This window comes from Notolabrus celidotus, chromosome 23, assembly GCF_009762535.1.
Source record: "Notolabrus celidotus isolate fNotCel1 chromosome 23, fNotCel1.pri, whole genome shotgun sequence".
Lineage (NCBI taxonomy): Eukaryota > Metazoa > Chordata > Actinopteri > Labriformes > Labridae > Notolabrus > Notolabrus celidotus.
This window is the reverse complement of record NC_048294.1, coordinates 21,797,287-21,819,006: the sequence shown is the minus strand read 5'-3', so window position 1 is coordinate 21,819,006 and position 21,720 is coordinate 21,797,287. Positions and strand designations below refer to the sequence as shown.

The window sequence follows — 21,720 nt, the reverse complement described above, 5'->3', positions numbered from 1 at the left end:
TCAAACCTGAATCTGTCTCATATCTGGGCTCAGTTAGCTGAGCTGGTGGAGGAGGTGCCCCATGTACAGAGGCATGCACATCAGTCCCTCTCTGTTTCTCTGACCGATAAAATAAAGACAACAACCCAACATCTTAAAAACAAACTGCCTCATATCAGTCAGTCAGTAACTGTCTGTTTTGGCTTTTAAATACCAGCACTGGATCAACCTCTCTGTCCTCTCTACCTTCCTGCCTCTCCTCCACTCCCTCCCTCCCTCCGCGCTGTGCACCCGTAGGCGAAGGGAGAATTCCGGCAGGGTGGGGGCTTTCCCCAGGAAGAACGGGAGCTTTGTCCCCTGAGGGACGAGGCCATAGGCTGACAGACAGTCTGGCAACCTCTGACCAGGCGAGAGAGGGAGAGAGGGAGAGAGGGAGAGAGAGAGAGAGAGGGAGAGGGAGTGATAGGACATAATCATAGTGCAGAGGATGAAACTAGTGCTCACTGGGCCGGAGTTTCGTCTCAGCTCTGGAGCTGTTTACTGAGAGTAGGAGTTAAGCAACGTCAGAGAAACCAGGCCTGGACTCACCGACAGCTCTGAATAGATTTTACAACCAGCCTGAGGTGACACTTCCTCCTTATTTAATGACCGTAAAGATAAAGATATGGACGTGTATCACCCTCTGCAGCACATTTCTGTTGAGTCAAACCTGCAAAAACACCGTTAAGTTTCTCTCTGAACAGGAAGTGCATTAATAACTTAAGAGAGCACAATAAACTCTTGCATCGTCTCCTTTGGGCTGATAGGGATCAGGTTTTACTAGTTCAACCTCTGGTTTACTGTAGTGAGTAATGTACGTTACTGAGCGTGTGCAGAAAACATCCTTCAGAGATTCAACTCACCTGGTGCTGACACAACCTTGAGGTTAAAAACACCAGTCTGCTTGAGATTCCAAGAGTTACATCTGTGATAAGGTATCATACATCAAACATGGAAATATCTGTTTTTAATTACACTGTGGTGCAAAGGATTATAAAACAGATGGAGTCATAAAAGGTGTAATTTATCACCCTGCTTACAGTATTTTAATGAATGCATATATTGACGCATATATAAGACGCCTTGCCAGATTCTGTTTCGGTTTTGGATTGAAATCAGCTCTATCGCTACTTTCATGTCGACAGATTTTAAACATCTATCCAGACAGAGCCTAAACCTGAGGGTCTTTGACCTCTTGATTTAAAAAATACTACAAATGAAGAAGAGAACAATCAGCAGCCAGGATGCATTCAAGGATATTTTCTAAAAGACAAGGCATAAAATGTTAATGAAAAGATGAAAATCTTTTCAGAAGTTACTGCAAATTTTCTTTGAAATATCTAGATATAATAACATATATGATATATTTTATATTTTATTCTTGTTTATTCATTTTGTATTTTATTTATGTCATTTGTATTGCTTGTTATTTTACATTTCCTTGTATTCTTATTTCTTTTGTATTTCATTCAACATTTTTTTCTTATTTATTATACATTTTATTTTTTAGTCTCATCTATTTCATATTTCATTTCATTCATGTTATTTTTATACTTATTTATTCTACTTTCTTTACTTTATTCGTATTCATTTTTACATTTTATTCGTATTCTTATTTATTTTGTTTGTTAATTTTTCATTCTTATTTATTTTTACATTTTCTCTCTGATCATTTATTCTAATTTCTTTATTTTTTCGATTCTAGGCCCTTTAACTGGAGACCCAAAGTCATATAGAAGGATTAAAGTCATATTAGTGACTAATTATGAGATAAAATGACATAATTATGAGGTAAAAAGTCATAATAAGGCAATAAAATTCATAATAATGAGATCAAAAGACAGCTATTCTGAAAACTGTCATAATTAAGTGATGAAAAGTCATCATTATGAGAAATGTGATCATTATCATGATGCTTATGAGATAACTAGTCATTATTATAAAGTAAAAGGCCATAATTATGAGTAATTTTTGATATAAAAAGTTATAGTTATGAGATAAAAGTCATTATTATCAGATAAAAAGTAGATTTAAAGACGTAAAAAGGTGATTATTATTATTACGGGGCGCTGGTGGCCAAGTGGTCTAAGTCCCCCACATACAGAGGATATAGAGGATACAGAGACTCATGGCTATGACTATTTGCTGCATGTCTTCCCCTGCTCTCTACTCCCAACATTTCCTGTCTATCTAATTCAATATTTTTGTCTTATTTATTATACATTTTATTTTTTAGTCTCATCTATTTCATATTTTATTTCATTCATGTTATTTTTATACTTATTTATTCTAATTTCTTTATCTTATTCGTATTCATTTTTACAATTTATTTGTATTCTCATTTATTTTGTTTGTTTATTTTTTATTCTTATTTATTTTTACATTTTATTTTTGTTCTTATTCATTTAATATTTCATTTATTTCATTTTTATTCATTTTTTTATTTTATTTCATGTGTTTTATTCATATTCTTATTTCCTTTATTTCAATTGTTTGTATTTATGTAGAGCATCTTTGAGTACCTAGAAAATGCTTTATAATTTCCTCACTTATTATAATTAGTATATTATATACTCATATTATTATATTGTATAGTTATTATTATTTAAGGCTACATTACCCGTCTCTAGTTCAAACACTCTGATCTGCAGACAGAGATGCAAACTGGGTGAAGTATTTATTCAGGGATGATGCTGGTATCTCTTCCAAAGATATACCAATGTTACCACAGAGTCTGTTTACTGCAAAGCATGCAGCGTTTCACCACAACTTTCCACACCTACAGAGGTGAGGTTTTTGTGTCCAGGTAAGCTTAAAATAAATACTATAGAATCTTTGTCACAGTGCAGAAAGTGGCGCCTCGTCTGGTCAGAGTCAGTTAGATTCCTGGCGGTGCACTGGTGCATGAGTTTAGTTTGTTTAACAATGCAAATCAAAGTTACACAGAAGAGCAGCCAACCTTTCATTCTAGCACAATACTGAAAGAACTGGAGATCCATCCTGCAGAAACCTCCTCTATCGAAACATACTGATGGATGTAAGCAGCGAGGAGCATGGGAGTCCAGAAACACAGCCTCCGGCACATTCTCACAAACAAGGCCTCCACATTCACGCTGCTGTCAGGGGGGGGTTATAAATGATTCCCTGTGCAAAGCATGCAGTGCCAGGTGAAGTCCTGTGAGGTCCTGCAAACAGTCACTCATTAACAGAAGCTCTGGTTCTCATGTGTTGATATTTAACCTGCATTACAGCATCTCTTCAGAGGCTCACAACGGGGGGTCATGACGAGGCCGATCCTAGAGGCCTGGGGGTGAGAGGTGGGAGGAGGGAGGAGGCTAGAATAGGATCGGTGTTTTTAGTTGTTTATCAAACAGAAAGCAGAGAAATTATAACAGTTTGTCGATTCCTGAAGTTATAGGACTCAGTATCACACCACAGTGTGATAGGATTATATTTAAGCTCCTCCCCCTGAGCGAGACGACACAGGAACATGGGATGTGCATATGGCTGCATTTAAATCTTACTTTGACATTTTGGAAAATAAAAGAACACGACTTTGACTGTTTCTACACATCTCAAAGCAGTGTTGTTTCATATTTCACACTCATTTCAGCTAACCCTGTCCTAAAGCACCGTCAGAGCTGAAACAATCAAATCCTCTCCATCCTGCCGCCTCCAACAAAGTCAACACCATTAACTCCACAGAGGAAGAATATTCCTTTTGTTAAACTCTCCAAAATAAACACGTCCTGATCCACAGAACCGAATTCACCTCCACAATAACAGATAAGTGGGTTTTCCCCTCATCTGAATGCAAGCTGTCTTGTGATCTGTGTGTGCGGTTCAAACTGAAGAAGAAGAAGAAGAAAAACAGCAGATTTCAGTTCGGCCAAGATCTGGAAATGTCTCTGTACTTCCTGTCGATCCGACCCTTTAGTGTCTGACTCTCTGTTTGGTTTTTTATCTCCTCTTTCCATGTTGTTGTTGAGCCCCCTCGCTCATCCTGTGTTGACTACACACACACTCACACACTCACACACACAGACTTGCTTCAGCTTTCATGACTAAGCGTGGGTGGGCACATCTCACTTTGTACCTACAGTATATATTTACATATACGTGTGTGTGTGTTAAGACGTAGGTTATACAATGCAAACTATCAGAAGAGACTATAAATCACTTCATTACATATGATCCTTATTCCAGTTGTTATCTCCCCCTCTTGTGACAGAAACTGGACTTTAGGGCTGAGACTAATGATCCATGTATTGGCTAGTTGTCAATATTAAGTGCTTTGGATAATAGATTACCTGGTTCAGGGTTTGAAAAAAAAAAAGTTTGTCGATTCTAGGCCCTTTAACTGGAGACCCGAAGTCATATAGAAGGATTAAAGTCATATTAGTGACTAATTATGAGATAAAATGACATAATTATGAGGTAAAAAGTCATAATAAGGAAATAAAATTCATAATAATGAGATCAAAAGACAGCTATGAGGAAAACTGTCATAATTAAGTGATGAAAAGTCATCATTATGAGAAATTAGATCATTATCATGATGCTTATGAGATAACTAGTCATTGTTATAAAGTAAAAGGCCATAATAATGAGTAATTTTTTATATAAAAAGTTATAGTTATGAGATAAAAGTCATTATTATCAGATAAAAAGTAGCTTTAAAGACGTAAAAATTATTGATTATTATTATTATTATTATTATTATTTCGGGGCGCTGGTGGCCAAGTGGTCTAAGTCCCCCACATACAGAGGCTATAGAGGATACAGAGACTCATGGCTATGACTATTTGCTGCATGTCTTCCCCTGCTCTCTACTCCCAACATTTCCTGTTTATCTACAGCTTTCCTATCAATATAGGCAAAAATGCCCAAAAAATATAAAAAAAAAAATTTTTTTAAATAATAAAAAAGTGATATTTAGGAGACGAAATAGTGATAATTATGAAGTAAAAAATAATAATTATGAGTTAAAGTTATTATTATGAGTGGAAAATGTCATAATTAAGAGATACAAAGTCGTAATTATATGTTAAAATGTTATATTTATGAAACAAAGATTATAATATGAGGTAAAAAGTCGTAGTTATAAAAGAGTTAGTCTTAACATAAAAATAAGTCAAAATCATGAGACACAAGGCGTTAATATAAAATGTATAAAAAATGTAACAAGATTAAAAGTCAAAATTACAACATAGTATTATCTCATTACTAATACTTACTGCCTCGTCACTTTGACTTTATCTGACATGACTTCAGCTTTTTAATCATAATTTCACATTTATAAATTTCATCGTCATGCCTCAATATCTCATAATTTTTATATTGTTTCATGATTTTGTGATTTTAACTCAATTTCACATTTCAATCTCATGATTTAAATTTATTTATATTTCAGATATTTTTTGGTTGTTTTAATCTTTTATATTTTGTGATTTTTATTTGTCCAACATTTTTTTATTTCCTTTTATTTGTCTTCCTAAAATTTTTCGTTTCATTATTTGTAAAGCACTTTGTAACTCTGTTTGGAATCAGATTATGATTACACAGCTCATAATTTTCTTTATTTTATTTTATCTATTTATTTTATTGTATTTATTACTCTTTATTTCGATTGTATTATTACTTACTTTTGACTACTTAAAAAAACTTTTTATCTTTAATTTAGACTTGTATCTTTATCATTTACACTTTTTATCTAAAATTATGACTTCTGCCTTATCATTTCAACTTTCTAAATTATTACTTTGATTTTTAATTCCATTACTATGAATTACTATGTCATTGTCAAGACTTATTATCTCATTGCTTTCTTATTTAATCTCGGCTCAGTCTTTTTCATTTTTTCTTTAAATGTCAGATCCCGGCTTCTACACAGTTGAGACAGTCAAAAATAAAAAGTTTCTAGAAACTTGGATTAAAAACTCTGTCATCAGGAAAAGTAAACTCTCTAATCTGTAGCCACTCTCTGCTCTTCAGTCCAAGGTGAGTTCAGGATCTCTGGATTTGTGTGCTGTCTTCTTTTGTCTTTCTAAAGCAAACTGCGGGGGGGAAACGAAGCAGCCAGGCTAACAAACTCCCCTCTGCCTTATCATCCAAACACAGTCAGCCTGAGCCAGCTGAGCTCTACCCCAGGTGACCCCCTCCTCTCCCTGACAGGACCCCTCGGGCTCCCCTCAGATGTGGGTGTCAGCAAACGTGCGGCCATGTTTATGGATGGGTTGGCTCATGACGATGCACTTTCTGCTTCATTGACATTTAAAGTTCTGCTGAATAAAAACACTTACTAATGTATAAATTGACTCATTACGGGGACAGGGATCAAAAGTGGGGGAAGTAGAGGAGAGTGAAAAAGTTTTAGAGTCTAGGACACGGTGTGTGTACTGTTTATTAATCTGTGTGTTCATTGTTTGTCACTGAAACATCTTGATAATGCATGCATGTCTTTCCCCACTCTCAACTCCCCACGTTCTCTGTATATCTCTGCAGCTGTTTTATCTAATAAAGGAACAAATGCACAAAAAATATCTCTAAAGTTCTGATTTTAAACAAATTAAACATCCACGCCAAGGTGATGAAACACAAGGTTGTTAAATGTACCATACACTTCAATGTCACATGCTTTAAAACAATACATCTGTTATTTTATCAAAAGACACCAAATTTAAAAAAAAAATAGATCTGACTCATATCTTTCAGGTTAAGCTGCCTCAAACAGAAGGAGCGGGGGGATGTCGAGCAGCAGTGGTCTCACGACAGAGGGATAAAGTAAAGAAAGGGTGCCGCTAAAGAAAACAAAGAGGTCAAATAAAGAACTGGGATGTTACTTCCTGTTTGTTTTAAAGGGATTACACTCAAAAGACCTTAAAGCTTATCAACACACCCACACCTCCGCACGGACGCAAAGGAAGGAGCAGGATTGTGTTTGTTTGCACCTGAAGCACTCAGTTAAAGCTGGGGTTTGTAGTCAGATTTAGATCCACTTTTTGTTATACTGGTTAAAATGATCTTTATGTCCCGATGGCAATCAATACACAATGTGTTCTTAAAAAAGAGCGGGAAAAAAAGCAGCTATCTACAGCCGGAGTAAACCTGGGAAAACACCAACCAATCCCTGCCATCAGGAGCCAAATGATGAAACCAATCAAATCCCGTCCTGCCGTTCTGCCCGCCTCCTGCAAAGCATACATTTCATGTTTGTTTGTGTTTTTAACTTTCACTATGAGAATGTTTTGGTGTTTTCTTACAGCTGAGTGAGACATGAGTTGACGTAGTGCAAAACACAAACCGTGTGTTAAGGACCGGTTTTGAATCAGTCACGGTCATATGTTCGCGAATCAGTGGCGCTCGAGCATGTGAGCGGGGGCGTCGTTTTGGAGGAGCTCCGAGCGAAGGGGGGGAGGGGTTAGACGGAGTCTTGAGTAAATGCTACATTCAAATTCATGCTAGTTTTCCGTGACTACCGACCCTAGCTTTAAGGCTTTTCCAGCCTGCTGTGTGTCTCTGCTCCGCTCTCCGTCACAGCCATCTCCATTTCGGGAGCCCATAAGTGATTTTTTTTTTTTTGTTTGTTTCTGGCCGTGGTATCAAATTAGGTTTCAGTATCATTTGATTTTTGCCATTATCGTATCAAGGTGCAAAATTCTGGTGGTAAAAGAGTACAAGCGCTGCTAAGTCTTTGTATCAATCACATATACCCCTTTTCGACCGAGGCAGTTTCAGGGCCGGTTCGGAGACGGGGTTCAATTGAGAACCAGTTTTTCGTGTTTCGACTGGTTCCAGAATGGCTCCAACTCTTTGCTGGTCTAGAACCGCGAAACGGGAAAAAATAAAAAAGACTAATGGATACCAAGGCAAAGCTGTGGTAGGCCGAGGAGACAAGCTGCCGTTGTCAGCCATCGTTGTTGTTGTGAGGGAAAGTTCGCCCTAGCGCTGCTGGGAAAAGCGGTCACGTAAATCTGACGTCATGACGTGCCTCTTCCACGGGCTCAAGCGGGTGGAAAAACAAACGGGTGCCGTGTTGGTTCGCGACATCAATCAGCTCCGAACCAGCGCAAGCACCAGCCCGGAAATACAACCTGGTTCACATTGGTAGAAAAGAGGTAGAACAGGTGCTCTTCAGGATTGGAGAGTTTTCATTTCTTCACTAAGTTCACCTTTTTATCTGACTACCTCTTCGAATTTGTCCTCATATTGTGACAGCTCTAACGCAGAATAGTAAATAATTCACAGTGGCGCTCTCTATGCAGACATTGTCAAAGCATCCGCTCTCTATCAAACACGTTGTACATGATTCATGTGCTCAGCTAAGTGTGAAGAAACAGTGACAAGGAAAACATGACAGAGCACATTTTGAGGCATTATGATATTCTTATCAGTCTCAACAAAACTTTTCAAAGTGGGCACGACATCCTTCCTCTACAGGATCTAAACTTCCCCAACTTTGACCAACGAATGCAAGAAATGCCTGTGTGTCACCTTTATAATAGCTTTCTGTGAAATCCCCTGAGATGTTCTTCATCTCCACCCACCTCTTACTACCAAATCCGAGTTCAAGTCAAAGCTAAGTGATAAATAGTAAAAGTGAGTAAAAATGTTACCTGCGTCAGGATTACAGTCAAAGTTAATGCAAAGTAAAAATAAGACATGAACTTACTCATACAGAGGGATTACCATCATTTCAGTGATAGCACGACATGCTACATTAAGAGCAGATGTTTCTATCCAAACAAGGAATGAATTGGCATCTATTTATATATAATGAGAAAGTGTACACTCTGTATGTCTCTGTTTGCTTTGAGTCTGAGATCTCGACCGGTGGCCTCTCGGAGTTTGAATAAATAAACAGCCTTAAAGCTAAACGTTGGAGCCTAAACACAAGTGTCTAAAGTTCCTCTAATGGAAGTTAATGTTGGCTTCAGTGCTTCTTCTCTTAAACCTTTCTTTCCCTTTCTCTGCACTTTGTCTTGACGGCGGTGCATAAAATTCACGTAGGTTATTCAAGAGAGCAAAATCCACGTCTGTGCTGTCTTTATTCAAAATTAGGATTATCTGTTCCAGCTGCCCTCATAGCAGAAAGAAGTACACCTATGTGCATTATTTACAAAGAATACTACAGAAGCTGACATGAATGATACATCTACCATTGATTATTGCTATTAATCCTCTATTAACCACATCACCCTTGTCCTTCAACAGCTCCACTGGCTCCCCGTAAAACAGCGCATCCATTTCAAGATCCTGCTCACCACGTACAAATCCCTCAATAACCTGGCCCCCCCATACCTCACTGACCTTCTCCAGTACTACCACCCCTCCCGCTGCCTCCGATCCTCTGACTCCAACCTCCTCACTCCCATTACTAAATCCAAGCACCGTACCTTGGGGGACCGGGCCTTTGCCATAGCCGCCCCCACCTTCTGGAACTCTCTCCCCCCACACATCCGTGCTTCTGACTCACTTCATTCATTTAAGAAACAGTTAAAAACTTACCTTTTCAAACAGGCATTCCCCACACATTAATTTTTCCACCTCTTCCCTTGTCGTCTGCTTGTCTTGTATGTCTTTATTTGTATTTATTTATCTATTTATTGTCTCTCTTGTAAAGCGTCTTTGAGTTATTTAAAAGCGCTATATAAAACTTAGGTATTATTATTATTATTATTATTATTAATATTATTATTATTATTATATTATTATTATTATTATTATTATTATTCATCAATTGTGTTGGTTTGCACCTGAAGTGCTGATTTGAGGCTCTTCCTGCTTGCTGGGTGTCTCTGCTCTGCTCTCCATCACAGTCTCCACATCAACTACAGTTTAGCAAAGTGAAGACAAAGGGTCATAAAGTGGAACAAGATTTTTAATGATCTCTGAAATATTAACAATTTAAGATTTATTCACAAAGTGCCCTCCATACAAATTAAAAATTGAATGAAGAGTCATGCTGCAGTAACCGAATATTTTAGTAATCGAGTATTCTAAGCAATTTTTTAAAATCAAATTTGTAATTTTTGCAAACTGCTGTATCTTTACAAACTCCTCTGTTGTAGTAATATTAAATGTTTATCTTATCTTATCTTATTACTAGGCCTAAATATTGATTACGGGGACGTTCATTAGACTGGCTCATGCACATTTACCTATAAAATATTTTATACTACAGGAATTTAATATCTGTATGACACTTTACTGAGAGTAGAGTATGAAGACAGAGAGGGTAAATGCTAATAACCTGACCCTGGCCACTCCTACCTATATCATTTCCACTCATAGACTGTATAAATAATGGACGTAGTATCCGTGACATCACTCATCTGTTTCTGAAGCGCTGTTTTGAGGTCAATCGTCGGCGGGGGCCATATTGCTGTCGAGCGATTGTGACACAAAGAGCCACAGTGTTCCCACCTGTCAATCAAATCAGCTGTGCTTCTCATTGGAAGACTCCTAATCTCAATATCTTCAAAGTTGCCACCTTGGAAAAAAAAATCACCCCCCGTACAGTGTGTGCCGATCGAGAAATGCTAACAACAATGCTAACAGACTGTCGAATGTGTCCAACAAAAGCTGCAGAAAAAAAAAAACCTTCTGTTGTTTTTTAAAGACTGAGAGAAAAGAAAGTCCAACTACTACTTCTGTTCAAGAAAGATGTTTGAAAAGTGACTCCCGTACCGGCACATAAATGGAGCATATAATACGCAAGAGAATTAACCGCTGAGCTAGCACTGCAGCCTTCGACATTACAGTCTCCAACAAACTGATCGAGATGAAGCTTAGAAAAAATCTACACCAAACTGAGTGACTCTGCTGCTTGTGCTCACTGCATATTGGAAATAAACGCAGAAATAGTGATGAAAATGAACGTCTTTATGGTATGACGTGCATTATAACAACAAGTAAAACATACAGAGGGGATGGAAATCCTTTTTCTAACTTGAATCAGACTTTAAAACTTCTTCAAACATATGCAGTAGAAGTTGAACAGCCAATAAACCATGTGAAATGCAAAGTGATAGATAAAGTCACGTTATAACGACAGTCTTCATTACCACATGTCTGGTTTTTAACAGCATTTTTATCCTCTTCTTTCTCTCCCATGGCCAGTTTAGTGCTTTATTGCCTCAGTTATTAATAAAACTATGCATGCAAAGTGATAATAAAGAAGTGGGGAGAAAACACAGGTGCATGATGGGACTTTATCAGGGTTTAAAATCCCCCCATACCCCTTTAATTACCGACGTAAACGTCTAGATCGCCCTCATGATCACACAGGGATGGTGGTGTGTGTGCGTGTAAGTGCAGTGGTAACGGGAGTGCAGTTCATCACACATGCAAACATCACACACCCAGGACACTCTCTCTATCTCATACACACACAGACACACACACATATACACACAGGGGATGTTATGAGTGCACTGCAGTGTGGGGCCCTGAATGAAAACATGCTGGTGGAGGGATGTATCAGATGTTTGTCCACTCATTGAAAAAAGAAAAGAGAAAAAGGACATGTTGATCCAAGATCTAACTGTGGCTCCTCTTGAAAAAAAAAAAAAAAAAGCCTGTGAGCTCGAGCCCAGCGAGTGCTTAGCTTGGCACTTTCCCCACCAGTTCTAACTAAAGCCCTGCACAGTTTTATGGCGTGTGGTGATGCCTATAGCTGTTTTTGGGTCTATGGAGGCTTTGTGCTGATAACTGACAGAGAATGGACGACAGCTGGACTGAAGAGGCTTCTAAAAGGCCTTTACTGAACTTTACAGAAAAATACTCCAAGCAGCACTTATCAATATTTATAGCATGAGATACACTTATTGGCTCCGAGGAGTTTGAGCCTCAGGCAAAAGAGACATTAAAAATGTACATACAGTTCACGGTCAGTGGATCAAGTTATTATTTATCAAACTGCTCTGATATATCAGCTAAGTGTGGGTATTGATCGATGCTTGTCCCACTGACAGGTATTGACCTCACGCTCCAGAGTTCACCGACAGCAGCCAATACATGTCTGTCGTCTGGCATCAATTCAATGACGGTCAGGCCCACGTTTTAGCCAACTGTACGGATTTAACTTTTCAAAACAAGAGCTTTGTGATAGCCCAACTTACATGTTTTATTATGCACTAATTATATTAACCATTTAAGTTAGTTAATTCAATTGTAATCTAGCGATACTGTTTCTAAAAGGCTTTTTGTTGTGGTTGTGCTTTAAGAGCAGCTTTAAGGTAAACTGTGTAGACATGGGAATATTTAGGGACACACTGTACCTTTAGATATTACACACTGTGCCTTTAAAAACTGGGAACCGTACCTTTTAATACTACACACTCTAGCTATAAATTCTACAAACTGTACCTTTAAATACTACACATTGCTCCTTAAAATACTACACACTGCAACTTTAAGCACTACACACTGTACCTTTAAGCACTACACACTGTACCTTTAAACACTTCACACTGTACCTTTATATTCTACATGCTGTACCTTTATATACCACATACTGTACCTTTAAATACTACACACTGCACCTTAAAAAACTACACACTGCACCTTTAAATACTACATACTGCATCTTTGAATACTAGACATCGTACCTTTAAATACCACACTGTACCTTTAGATGTTACACACTGTACCTTTAAGAAGCTTTAGTAGCTATAATTGTTCAAAAAGTAATCATTTTAAGTGAAAACACTAAATTAAAGGTTGTTAAGTAAATTTATATGACTAGCTTTATGCTCTCTCCTTGCTCCTGCGTGAAGCCAGAACTTCTCAAGCTCTTTTTGAGACAGGTGCTGACATATTGTGCTCATAACTGACCCTAAAAAGTGAAAGAAAGATTTGTCAGCAGGTGAACTGAGGAATAAGCACCTTGCCTTTTTGCACTCAAACACCCAGCCCTGACATGCTAAAGCTAACAGTGAATTAGCTACCTTATCTTGTGTTAGCGGTGTGGTTTCCCTCAGTATTTCCCTGGCAGCTTGTTCGGCATGCCAAGGTGTATTGTAAGACGTGTCCTAGTTTGTAGATAAGAAGCTCAACAGCTAATGTGGGTCGTAGTTCAAAGTCTGAGGTTTTGAACCACTGACACTGGTTAGGAGACCGTGTTACCCACGGTGGGTGAGGTGGGCGAGAAAGAAACTCACAAAAATAACTGCATTTATACGACTGAATACTAAGATACCAAAGTTAATATACGATGAGATGCAGATGTTTTCTGTGAGAGTGATCATCTGGAGAGAGCAAAGAAGGGTGAAATAATTCAGCTCAACAGCTGCAACGTTTTTATTCATAATGCTATCTAAATTAATGCATGATTAAAACATTAAAAGATCAGGCCTAAATTCTCTTTGAGGGGAAATGCTGTGACTTCTGCTTCTCACCTCCTGCTTCTTTGAAGACATGATGTTCGGCTTAAAGCTCTCAGAGCTGCAGCAAAATAAAACCGATACAGCTTCCTTTAGTGGGACAGATTTGTACTGATTTATAGCATTTAAAAATAATCTAAGAACTTGTGTAAAACAATGTATGCTCTCTATAGCAGCTGAATAATTAAAACAGCTTTGCAGTTTGCACAAAGTTTAAACAATCTGTGGGAGAGTTAGTTTGCCTGAACATTTTTTGTGCATTAAATAAACTTTTGTTATGTGTATTTGATTTGCACAAGGTTTAAGTGTATGTTGCACAGTTTCTAAGGTTATAAGGCATGCAAAAATAACTTAGATACATTATATTTTATTTTCTATTCTTTTATCTTTCTCTTTGTGTATTTGTTTTTTTTTTACTTTTAGGGAGGAAGTTGACTGTCCAGTGTTATGTCTCCATTTGTGCATCTGTACACGAAATTGTTAGGTTTTTATATAATTGAGAAAAAAACAATAAACAAAGAAAAAAAAAAAAAAGCGTGTATAAATAATCAAAGAAAAATGATGATATATTTAAACCTGTAATTACAACCCCCAACCACTGGAAAGGGAGAGGTTGCTAATGTGTCTTAAACGCTTGTTGCCACCCAACATGAGACAGAAGAAGAACACTGCATTGAACAGCCAATCATGTTGCAGGGTGAGAGGCAGGCAGGCTTCCAGACGTTCGGAGCTGAATGTAAACACAGCCGAAACAAACGACAGCGACATGGAAGAAAACTCAAAACCTAGCAGCTCAAAACACAGTCGTCAGTCGATCAGTGTGAACTCAGCTTTAACTTTTAACTTAACGCACTTCATTAAATATACTTTCAGGATGTGGGGAAATAAATCTGATTATGCAAATTATCTCAACCTGTGCAAGATAAGAAGCTACAAACTAAAACTTCACAAAAATTAGGGATGCACCGAAAATTTCAGCCCAAGATTGCCCAAAACTGAATTTTCGGTTTTCTGATGAAAGACTTTTATCACCGAAACAACACAGCCGAAACAGAATGTTGGGATGACGCAAGTAAAAACCGCGGCCAGTACACGCTTGTCTGGATAAGGATCAACATGACTGCATTCGTTCTTCCTTTAATTGTAGCACTAAAGTGTCTTCTAAGCCAGGGGTGCTCAAACTTTTTGGAGCCAGGGACCCCTTACAGGTGAGAACATTTCCAAGGACCCTCTCAATTACAATTATAAGCACATACTTACTACCATTTGCACTCTTAGAACTATTTGTATTGTAAAACGTATCAATGTAAATACTTCAGACCTGTTCCATAGTGATAAACAGATAACACTTCAATTTGAATCAAGTAAATACCACTTGTATACTTTAAAACAGAGGGTCACTTCATTCCTTGTGGACTCAACATGACAGCATTTATACTTTTCAAGTAATTGATCTTAAAAGCTTTCAGAAAATGAACAGTAACAAGACTCACATATCCCTTCAAGCCACCAAATGGTATCCTAACAATGGTATATGTGCTGTTTTTAATGACACAGCACAATTTTATAATTTATTAGAAATGTATTCTAATTATTACACGGACCCCCACACTATGGTACACGGACCCCCAGGGGTCCCAGGACCTCACTTTGAGAACCACTGTTCTAAGCAAAGAGGTTGAGACGGACCACAGAGTGAAAACAATGAAAAGTACACTCTTAGAGTCTGTCAGCACACGTTTCACTAAGATCTATTCGGATCCTCTGCACTTCATCGTGACTGTACTTGATCCGCATTATAAAGATGATTACTTGGATGTGGGAATAAAGCAGGATAGATGCAGAGAACCCGCTTGCCTTGATCTTACTGAGGTTAGTACACAGTCATAGCCATAAATGGTACTAATAATTGGCATAATAATTTATTTCGGTTTTCTGCCTTGGTTTCCTCATTTTCGGTTTTGGCCAAGAATTTTCATTTCGGTGCTTCCCTTACAAAAATCTAATTGTACACAAAGGACCTGCTTCCTGTTAGCACTGTCAAAATTGAGGGACTCAAAAAGCTTATCAGAGAACTAAATCCAGATACAAGCTAACAAACTGACTTCAACTTTCTCTCAGGAGCAAAAGTCTGCCTTTAAATTTAAATGAAATAATGATTTGATATTTATCTTGATAATTATCAATATCGACTTATATATTTTTTTTAAATGAGCGTGGTAACATCTTTTTTAATATCGCCCAGCTCTAGTCAGATCCAAATCCTAGTCCTGCAGAGTTTTGTTGCTTTTCATGGTTTTTAATGTTAATAGATTTTGCTTTCAAGAGGTTTCCCTTCCCTAACCTCCCTCTTGATCACACTCTGTTTTACTGCTCTTGTGTTTTGGTCCACTTCAGGCTACACTTACGTTCCTCCGCCCCCCCTTTTTTCAGATTTCTCCTCCTGTGATTGCAGAGTCGCCGACGCAAAATGGCAGCTCAAGAAAAGAAGAACTTGCATCATTATTCTGAGGAACTGACACTAAACTCCAGCGTAACAAATGAAGCTTCAGTACATTTTGTACCGTCCGGCCTAACCGCCCCGTTGGGAGTCTTTCCCTGTAATATACGCTGCGTTAGATGCTCATGCACCTGTGCGTTAAAACCTGTCATCACTTCACTTACAGTGCTGCAGCACAGATTCTCCCACTGACGGAGCGCCTTTTGAAATGACCCCCCCCCCCCCCCCCTCCTCCGACCTCTCCCCCTCCTCTTCCACCGCCACAACAGGATATTGCTCAGTGGCACAACAGGGTTATGGCTGCACAGAGACATGTAGGGGCAGGCCAGGGACAAAGATCCAGAGAAGAATCAAAAAAAGGCAGGAGGAGGCGAAGGAGCGATATGATCTCTGACTGCACAGAGAGAGGGATTGTGTTGGCTTGGGCCTGCCTCGTATACAAACACTATATTAACACACAATCTACTTTCTTTAGCGCCACGGGAGACATTTTTTCCAGTGGAGGGAGGTCAGGAGAGAACCTGACACTGCGGTGAGGAAGAGAGTGAGCAGATGATGAAGGAAAGGTGGATGTTCAATGAAGGAGATTTAAAAAAGATGAATGGTATTCTTACTTGCTCCAAACAAACAGAGGATGAAGGAAGTTTAGTAGTGCGCCTCGCAGACGTCATTTTCTAAGAAGCTACAGTACTGAATGTTTTTGTGGTTCCCCGTTAAACAAGGAGCAGTATCTCTTTCTATTTTAGTTTCCTTTGGTGATCTGCTGTAACAGGATGAGAAATCTGGAGCGCCACAGATCTATACGCTGACAGGGATTACAAGCTGCATCACAAGAATGATAATAACAGAGGGGTGGCTCTGTGTTTAGGTTAACTAAAGCACTGTTAGAGCCCAGAGAGGCAGACATGGAACATTATCAGCCATGCATCTCTCTGCAGTGTGGCTTTAATGACAAGGTCCAATGCCTACGTGTCTGCCGCAGGGACCCGAAACACTGAAGTGAAACTTCCCAGCTCCCCCTCGAACACATCGGAGTCCAAAGTGTGAGTTGTGACGGCGCAGAGAAGGAAAGCTTCTTCATGAATTCCTGACCTTTGCGAGCGCAGCATGGAATTTTTAGCAAACAACAACAACACATATTTGCAGCCGGCTCAGCCTCTGTAGCCTTGGCCTACCTTTTGGAAAGTCACATGACGTGGCTGCGATCCAGAAAGAGTTGATGTTGTTCAGCTAATCTTTTGTCACAATGCTGATGTATTAGATAGCAGAGTAATGACAGTTAATTATTACACTGTTTCTGGATGTGGCCTTGTGCACACTAAGAGAAGCCTTTACACACCATGTTCAATCACTGCCAGGAGCCATGTTGTCGCACTGAGGGCCCTGTAAACACATCTGTACCTTTAATATCCATCAATCCAACGCTGGCAGATCAACTGGCTCTCACTACCAGGTCTAGCTTGGTCCAATGCATCAAAATATGAAGATTTAGGTCTATTTATTGAATCACTTCAGGATGTGTTGTTGTCATGTTTTCATGTTTATGTCATGTTTGGGAGTAAGGCGAGCACAATAGCCGATTTAGAAGAGGTTTGGGGGCGATGGACGATTCAAGCAAACTCAAACTAATTTGGATTTCAGAGATTAACCACCTCCATCAAGGATGGCAGGTTGGTTAAATAACTAATATTACAACATTGGAGCTTAAATAAGCCCAAATCATGATCCACCTCCAAACCTAACCAAGTGGTTTTGGTTTCTTGGTGCTGAAACATTAATTTCAAGCAGTGTGCATGTATAAATGTTAAACCTCTAAGCAGGCATAGCTTGTATTTGATTGCAAAAAAGACCACGTTGCTGTAAAGTCTATGAAGATTTTAAAATGAATGTTTCTGGTTTGTGTGGGAAGCCTTGCACATGCGATTCAATGAGTGGTGTCACTGACTTAGCTGCTCTATCTGAAAAGTCAGGACAGAAAACATGTTGGAGAAACTGGTGCTGGACTTCATGGATTAAAGGCTCAGCTGAAGTTCGGATGACTTACTGTTATTGGACTTGAGATCCCGATGGATGACGGGCACGATGGCCTCGCAGTGCAGGTACAGCATCCCTTTGGCTATCTGCACGGCCCAGTTGACCAGGACGTGCGGCGGGATGCGACGTCCAGCCAGCGCCCGACTCAGCGGCCCCCCTGAGGCGTACTCCATGATCAGGCACAGGTTGGGCTCCTGAAGGCAGACCCCCTTCAGGGCGATGATGTTGGGGTGGGTGAGCATGGCGAACAAACGTGCCTCCTGCCTGACATTCTGCGCCGTCACGCTTATGTCCTCATCCGGGTCTTGCCGGGCTGCCTTCACGGCCACCAGCCCGCCTCTCCATGTACCGCGATACACCTTTCCAAACCCCCCGACCCCGATGACCTCCTCCAAACTCAGCTCCCGGAAATCCACCGCCTCCGGTTCGAATTCACCAACCACGGCCGGGCTGAGCTCGTCCACGACGCCACTGCCTGGAAGCTTTCCATATCCATTGAAGGAGCCATAGTTGGATGGGAATATTCCCACCTTGTTGTTGACCTTCCCGGCCCACCAGCCCTCATCCCCGGATATCTCTGAGTCCAGAGACAGGACTTCCACCAGGTCTCCTTTACGCAAGGTGAGCTCATCTTTACAAGACGCCTCATAGTCGAATAAGGCCGTCCACACGGGGTTGGTGAAGTTCCCTTTTTGCGATTGATCCAAGTTTTTCCAGTTGGAGAGCGGGCCTCGACTGAATATGTTCTTCAGCGGCTCCATGGAGCCTCAAGCAGATGTTTTGACTGGATCTGATTCTGCACCCCAAGGGTTTGAAAATAAAGTACAAAGGAGTACTTTATTGCGCCTCGCTCCCTTTCCTGTCTTTCTTGTTGGTTCATCAGGGACCAGTGAAATGTGTTCAAAAGCTGGACCAACAAGTGGGCTTCAGGAGGAGACTTTAAAATGACTGAATGACAAGTTTCTCTCATTCGTCTCGACATGAAATGCAAAAGATCTCCATTTGGAAATGCAGAATCAGTCCAGAGATCATGTCATTGGATCAAAAGTCTCACAGCACTGAAAGGAGGTTCTGTTTCCACTCAATCTCTCTGTTCAAGTGATGTGGTTTCCCAAAGCATGGTGTGAGCACAATATCATTTCATCAGCTTGTACTTAAGAGGCTCATTTAGAGGAAATTGGCTCTTCTCCTCCCTCATTCAAAAGTGCCACCTGTTGGGATCCGACCTTCAAAACTCAGGAGTGAAAGCACAGAAATGCAGATGTCCAAAAGCTGCTGTGAAATCTTCATAACGTGGCGCAACATTCAGATGTCCCTGTTGAGTTTTTATGTATTTTTAGCCATTAAGAGCAGCGGCCACCACAAGCAGGAAGCGCTGAGAGGAGGAGAAGAATAGCAGGAAAAGGAGCATTCAGTCCAGCCAACCAGTGTTTTACGACAACTCTCAGGGCTGATCACTGCGCATTATTGAGCCCAAAGCTCCAATAACCGTGTCTGCGCGCAACTTTGTAGCGCTCCCGCAGGAAATCCCGCATCCCTTAGCGCGAGAGTATCCATACTGATCAGAAGCACGCGACGAGCTGGACTTTACCGTAACTTAAAAACGACTTTGTTACAGGAAGAGCTCTCCAAACCTGTCGTTTCTGCGCTTTGAGTAGAAAAAAAGAAATCCCGTTACTTCCAAAGTGGAGCTGAGCGCATGGCCCGGCGCAGTTCGGCGGTCGCGTTGCTACAGTCGGTATCCAAACAACGCAACAACTCCATCATAACTTGTGATCATATTCCTCTTCCTCCTCGGTCGGCGTTCACTCGTCAGGACCTCGAACCACTTCTACGTCTGTGCTTACAGTCAGTGAAGAGGGTGGGGTTTCAAAACTTTTCTCTCCCAACAGGAAGAGTCAGATGACCAGCTAATAGTCAATTAGGCGCATTAAACAAGCGCGTATCCGGTTTTACCTGTCAAAATAAGAGTCTGACACAGGCTGGCATCAAGAGTTTTTGATTATGAAATAACTTATTGTGTAAGTTTCTATTTAATAGTAATATGTAATAGTCCTAATTTAATTTTTTTCTAATGATATACTTGCATAACCCTTACAACATATATTTCATTAAAACAAAAATACAGTGTAACTAAATTGGAAATACATGCTTCAGTATTGTGAATGTTTCTTTTTTAAGGTAAGATAAGATAAGATATACTTTATTGATCCCCCAATTGGGGAAATTCTTTTGTTTCAGCAGCTTATAACACGGGACAGGGGAAAACAACAATCTACTTACATAATTAAAAATATAATAGCAATATTAATAGTAATGACAAAGGTAAAATAAAGTAAAATAAAACAGAATAAAATACAATATAGAAAATATAACAGATATATACACACTATGTACACTTCTATCTGATGAATAGATAGTGAGGTAAGTTGTTGCACATATAAAATTGCACCATGTTATTTAAAAAACGAACAGTGCGATTCAGATGTGGATGGATGCTATTAACCTTTATTTAACCAGGTAAAACCCATTGAGATCAGGATCTCTTTCACGAGGGTGACCTGGCCAAGAAGTCCGCAGCACATGTCATAAAAACAGTTACACGAAAATGACAGTACAAATTAAAACATACAATTTATAAATGCATAGTGTTTTACAATATGAATACGAGGTGTGGAGGCTGTAACAAAACAACAAACAATAGTTTAAGGTTTAAAACACAGGCACTGTTCAGTGCTCTCACGCTGTCTGTCCCTCAGGATAGAACAGAAGGCTCCAAGTGTAATAAGTTTAGAGAGTCTCAGTTTTGTCTGTAGAGCATTCCATGCCATGGGGGCAGCAAAGCTGAAAGCTCTTTTTCCAAATTCAGTCCTTACCCGAGGAACAGATAAAAAAAGAGTAGTGTAGGAACGCAAGGTATAGGAATTGATACAATAGATACAATAGTTTGTTGGTGTGAAAACATAAACAATGACCCAGGAAGACAGAGACATCGTGCCAAGTCACAGTAACTGCCATGGTACATAGTTGACAAGGTATTGATTTATTAAGACAGTGGATCCTTTTTCAATTCATTGAGCTTACATGGCAAATATTTGTTACTAATTTAAGTTGTTCATAAAAATTTAAAAACAGTCATGTGATGTGACATTTGTGATACTAGCAGGAGCGTGACCAGACTTTTACAACTGGGGTGGCCCAAACCGAGCACTGACTTATAGATAGGGGGCATGACGTTTGAATGTTTGCTCACTCCACAAATCGTATCAACAAGAACTTATATCATGTAAGTATCATACAGATGTTATATTCATGCTTTTATAATTAAAAAGTTAGCAGAAACTTGAGGAACTTCTTAACTAATTATTTAACTTAAAAAAGATGAATGTCCAAAGTCTCAATTCAAAACACTAAATGTGCACTATACACAAATGAAAAAAGCTACAAACAGAAAGTTGCATGAGAGCTCAAAAAGTTGATTTTAACATAAGTACTGCCTCCAACGAGGCAAGTAGCCAATCATATTTTAGGCATTTAGGGTAGAAACAAGGGTGGCCAATCAGATTTCAAAGAAGGCCCATACCACCCACTGGGCATGCCTCTGGATGCTACTGTTCTGATCTTATCAATGTAGTCAATGTCAGTGTAGTAAATTGCATTTCTGTGTGGATAACCAAATATAATTCATAGATACAATGTTAAGTAATTAGTGATGACAAATTAACTTTGCCTTCTCCTGCAGCCCATCTGTTTATTACCTTTTAATGTGACTTTTATTTTTTA

At 39.4% G+C, this 21,720-nt stretch overlaps 1 protein-coding gene across 1 annotated transcript in view; it reads right to left on the bottom strand.

The window, feature by feature from the left end:
• LOC117807507 (mitogen-activated protein kinase kinase kinase 11) overlaps positions 1–19,835 on the bottom strand; it is a 74,539-nt gene extending 54,704 nt beyond the window's left edge. The window contains exon 1 of the mRNA XM_034676826.1: positions 17,948–19,835. Within this exon, the coding sequence (XP_034532717.1) occupies positions 17,948–18,698 (751 nt within the window). The 5' untranslated portion in view covers positions 18,699–19,835. The remainder of the gene's footprint in view (positions 1–17,947) is intronic.
• Between the last annotated feature and the right edge of the window lie 1,885 nt (positions 19,836–21,720).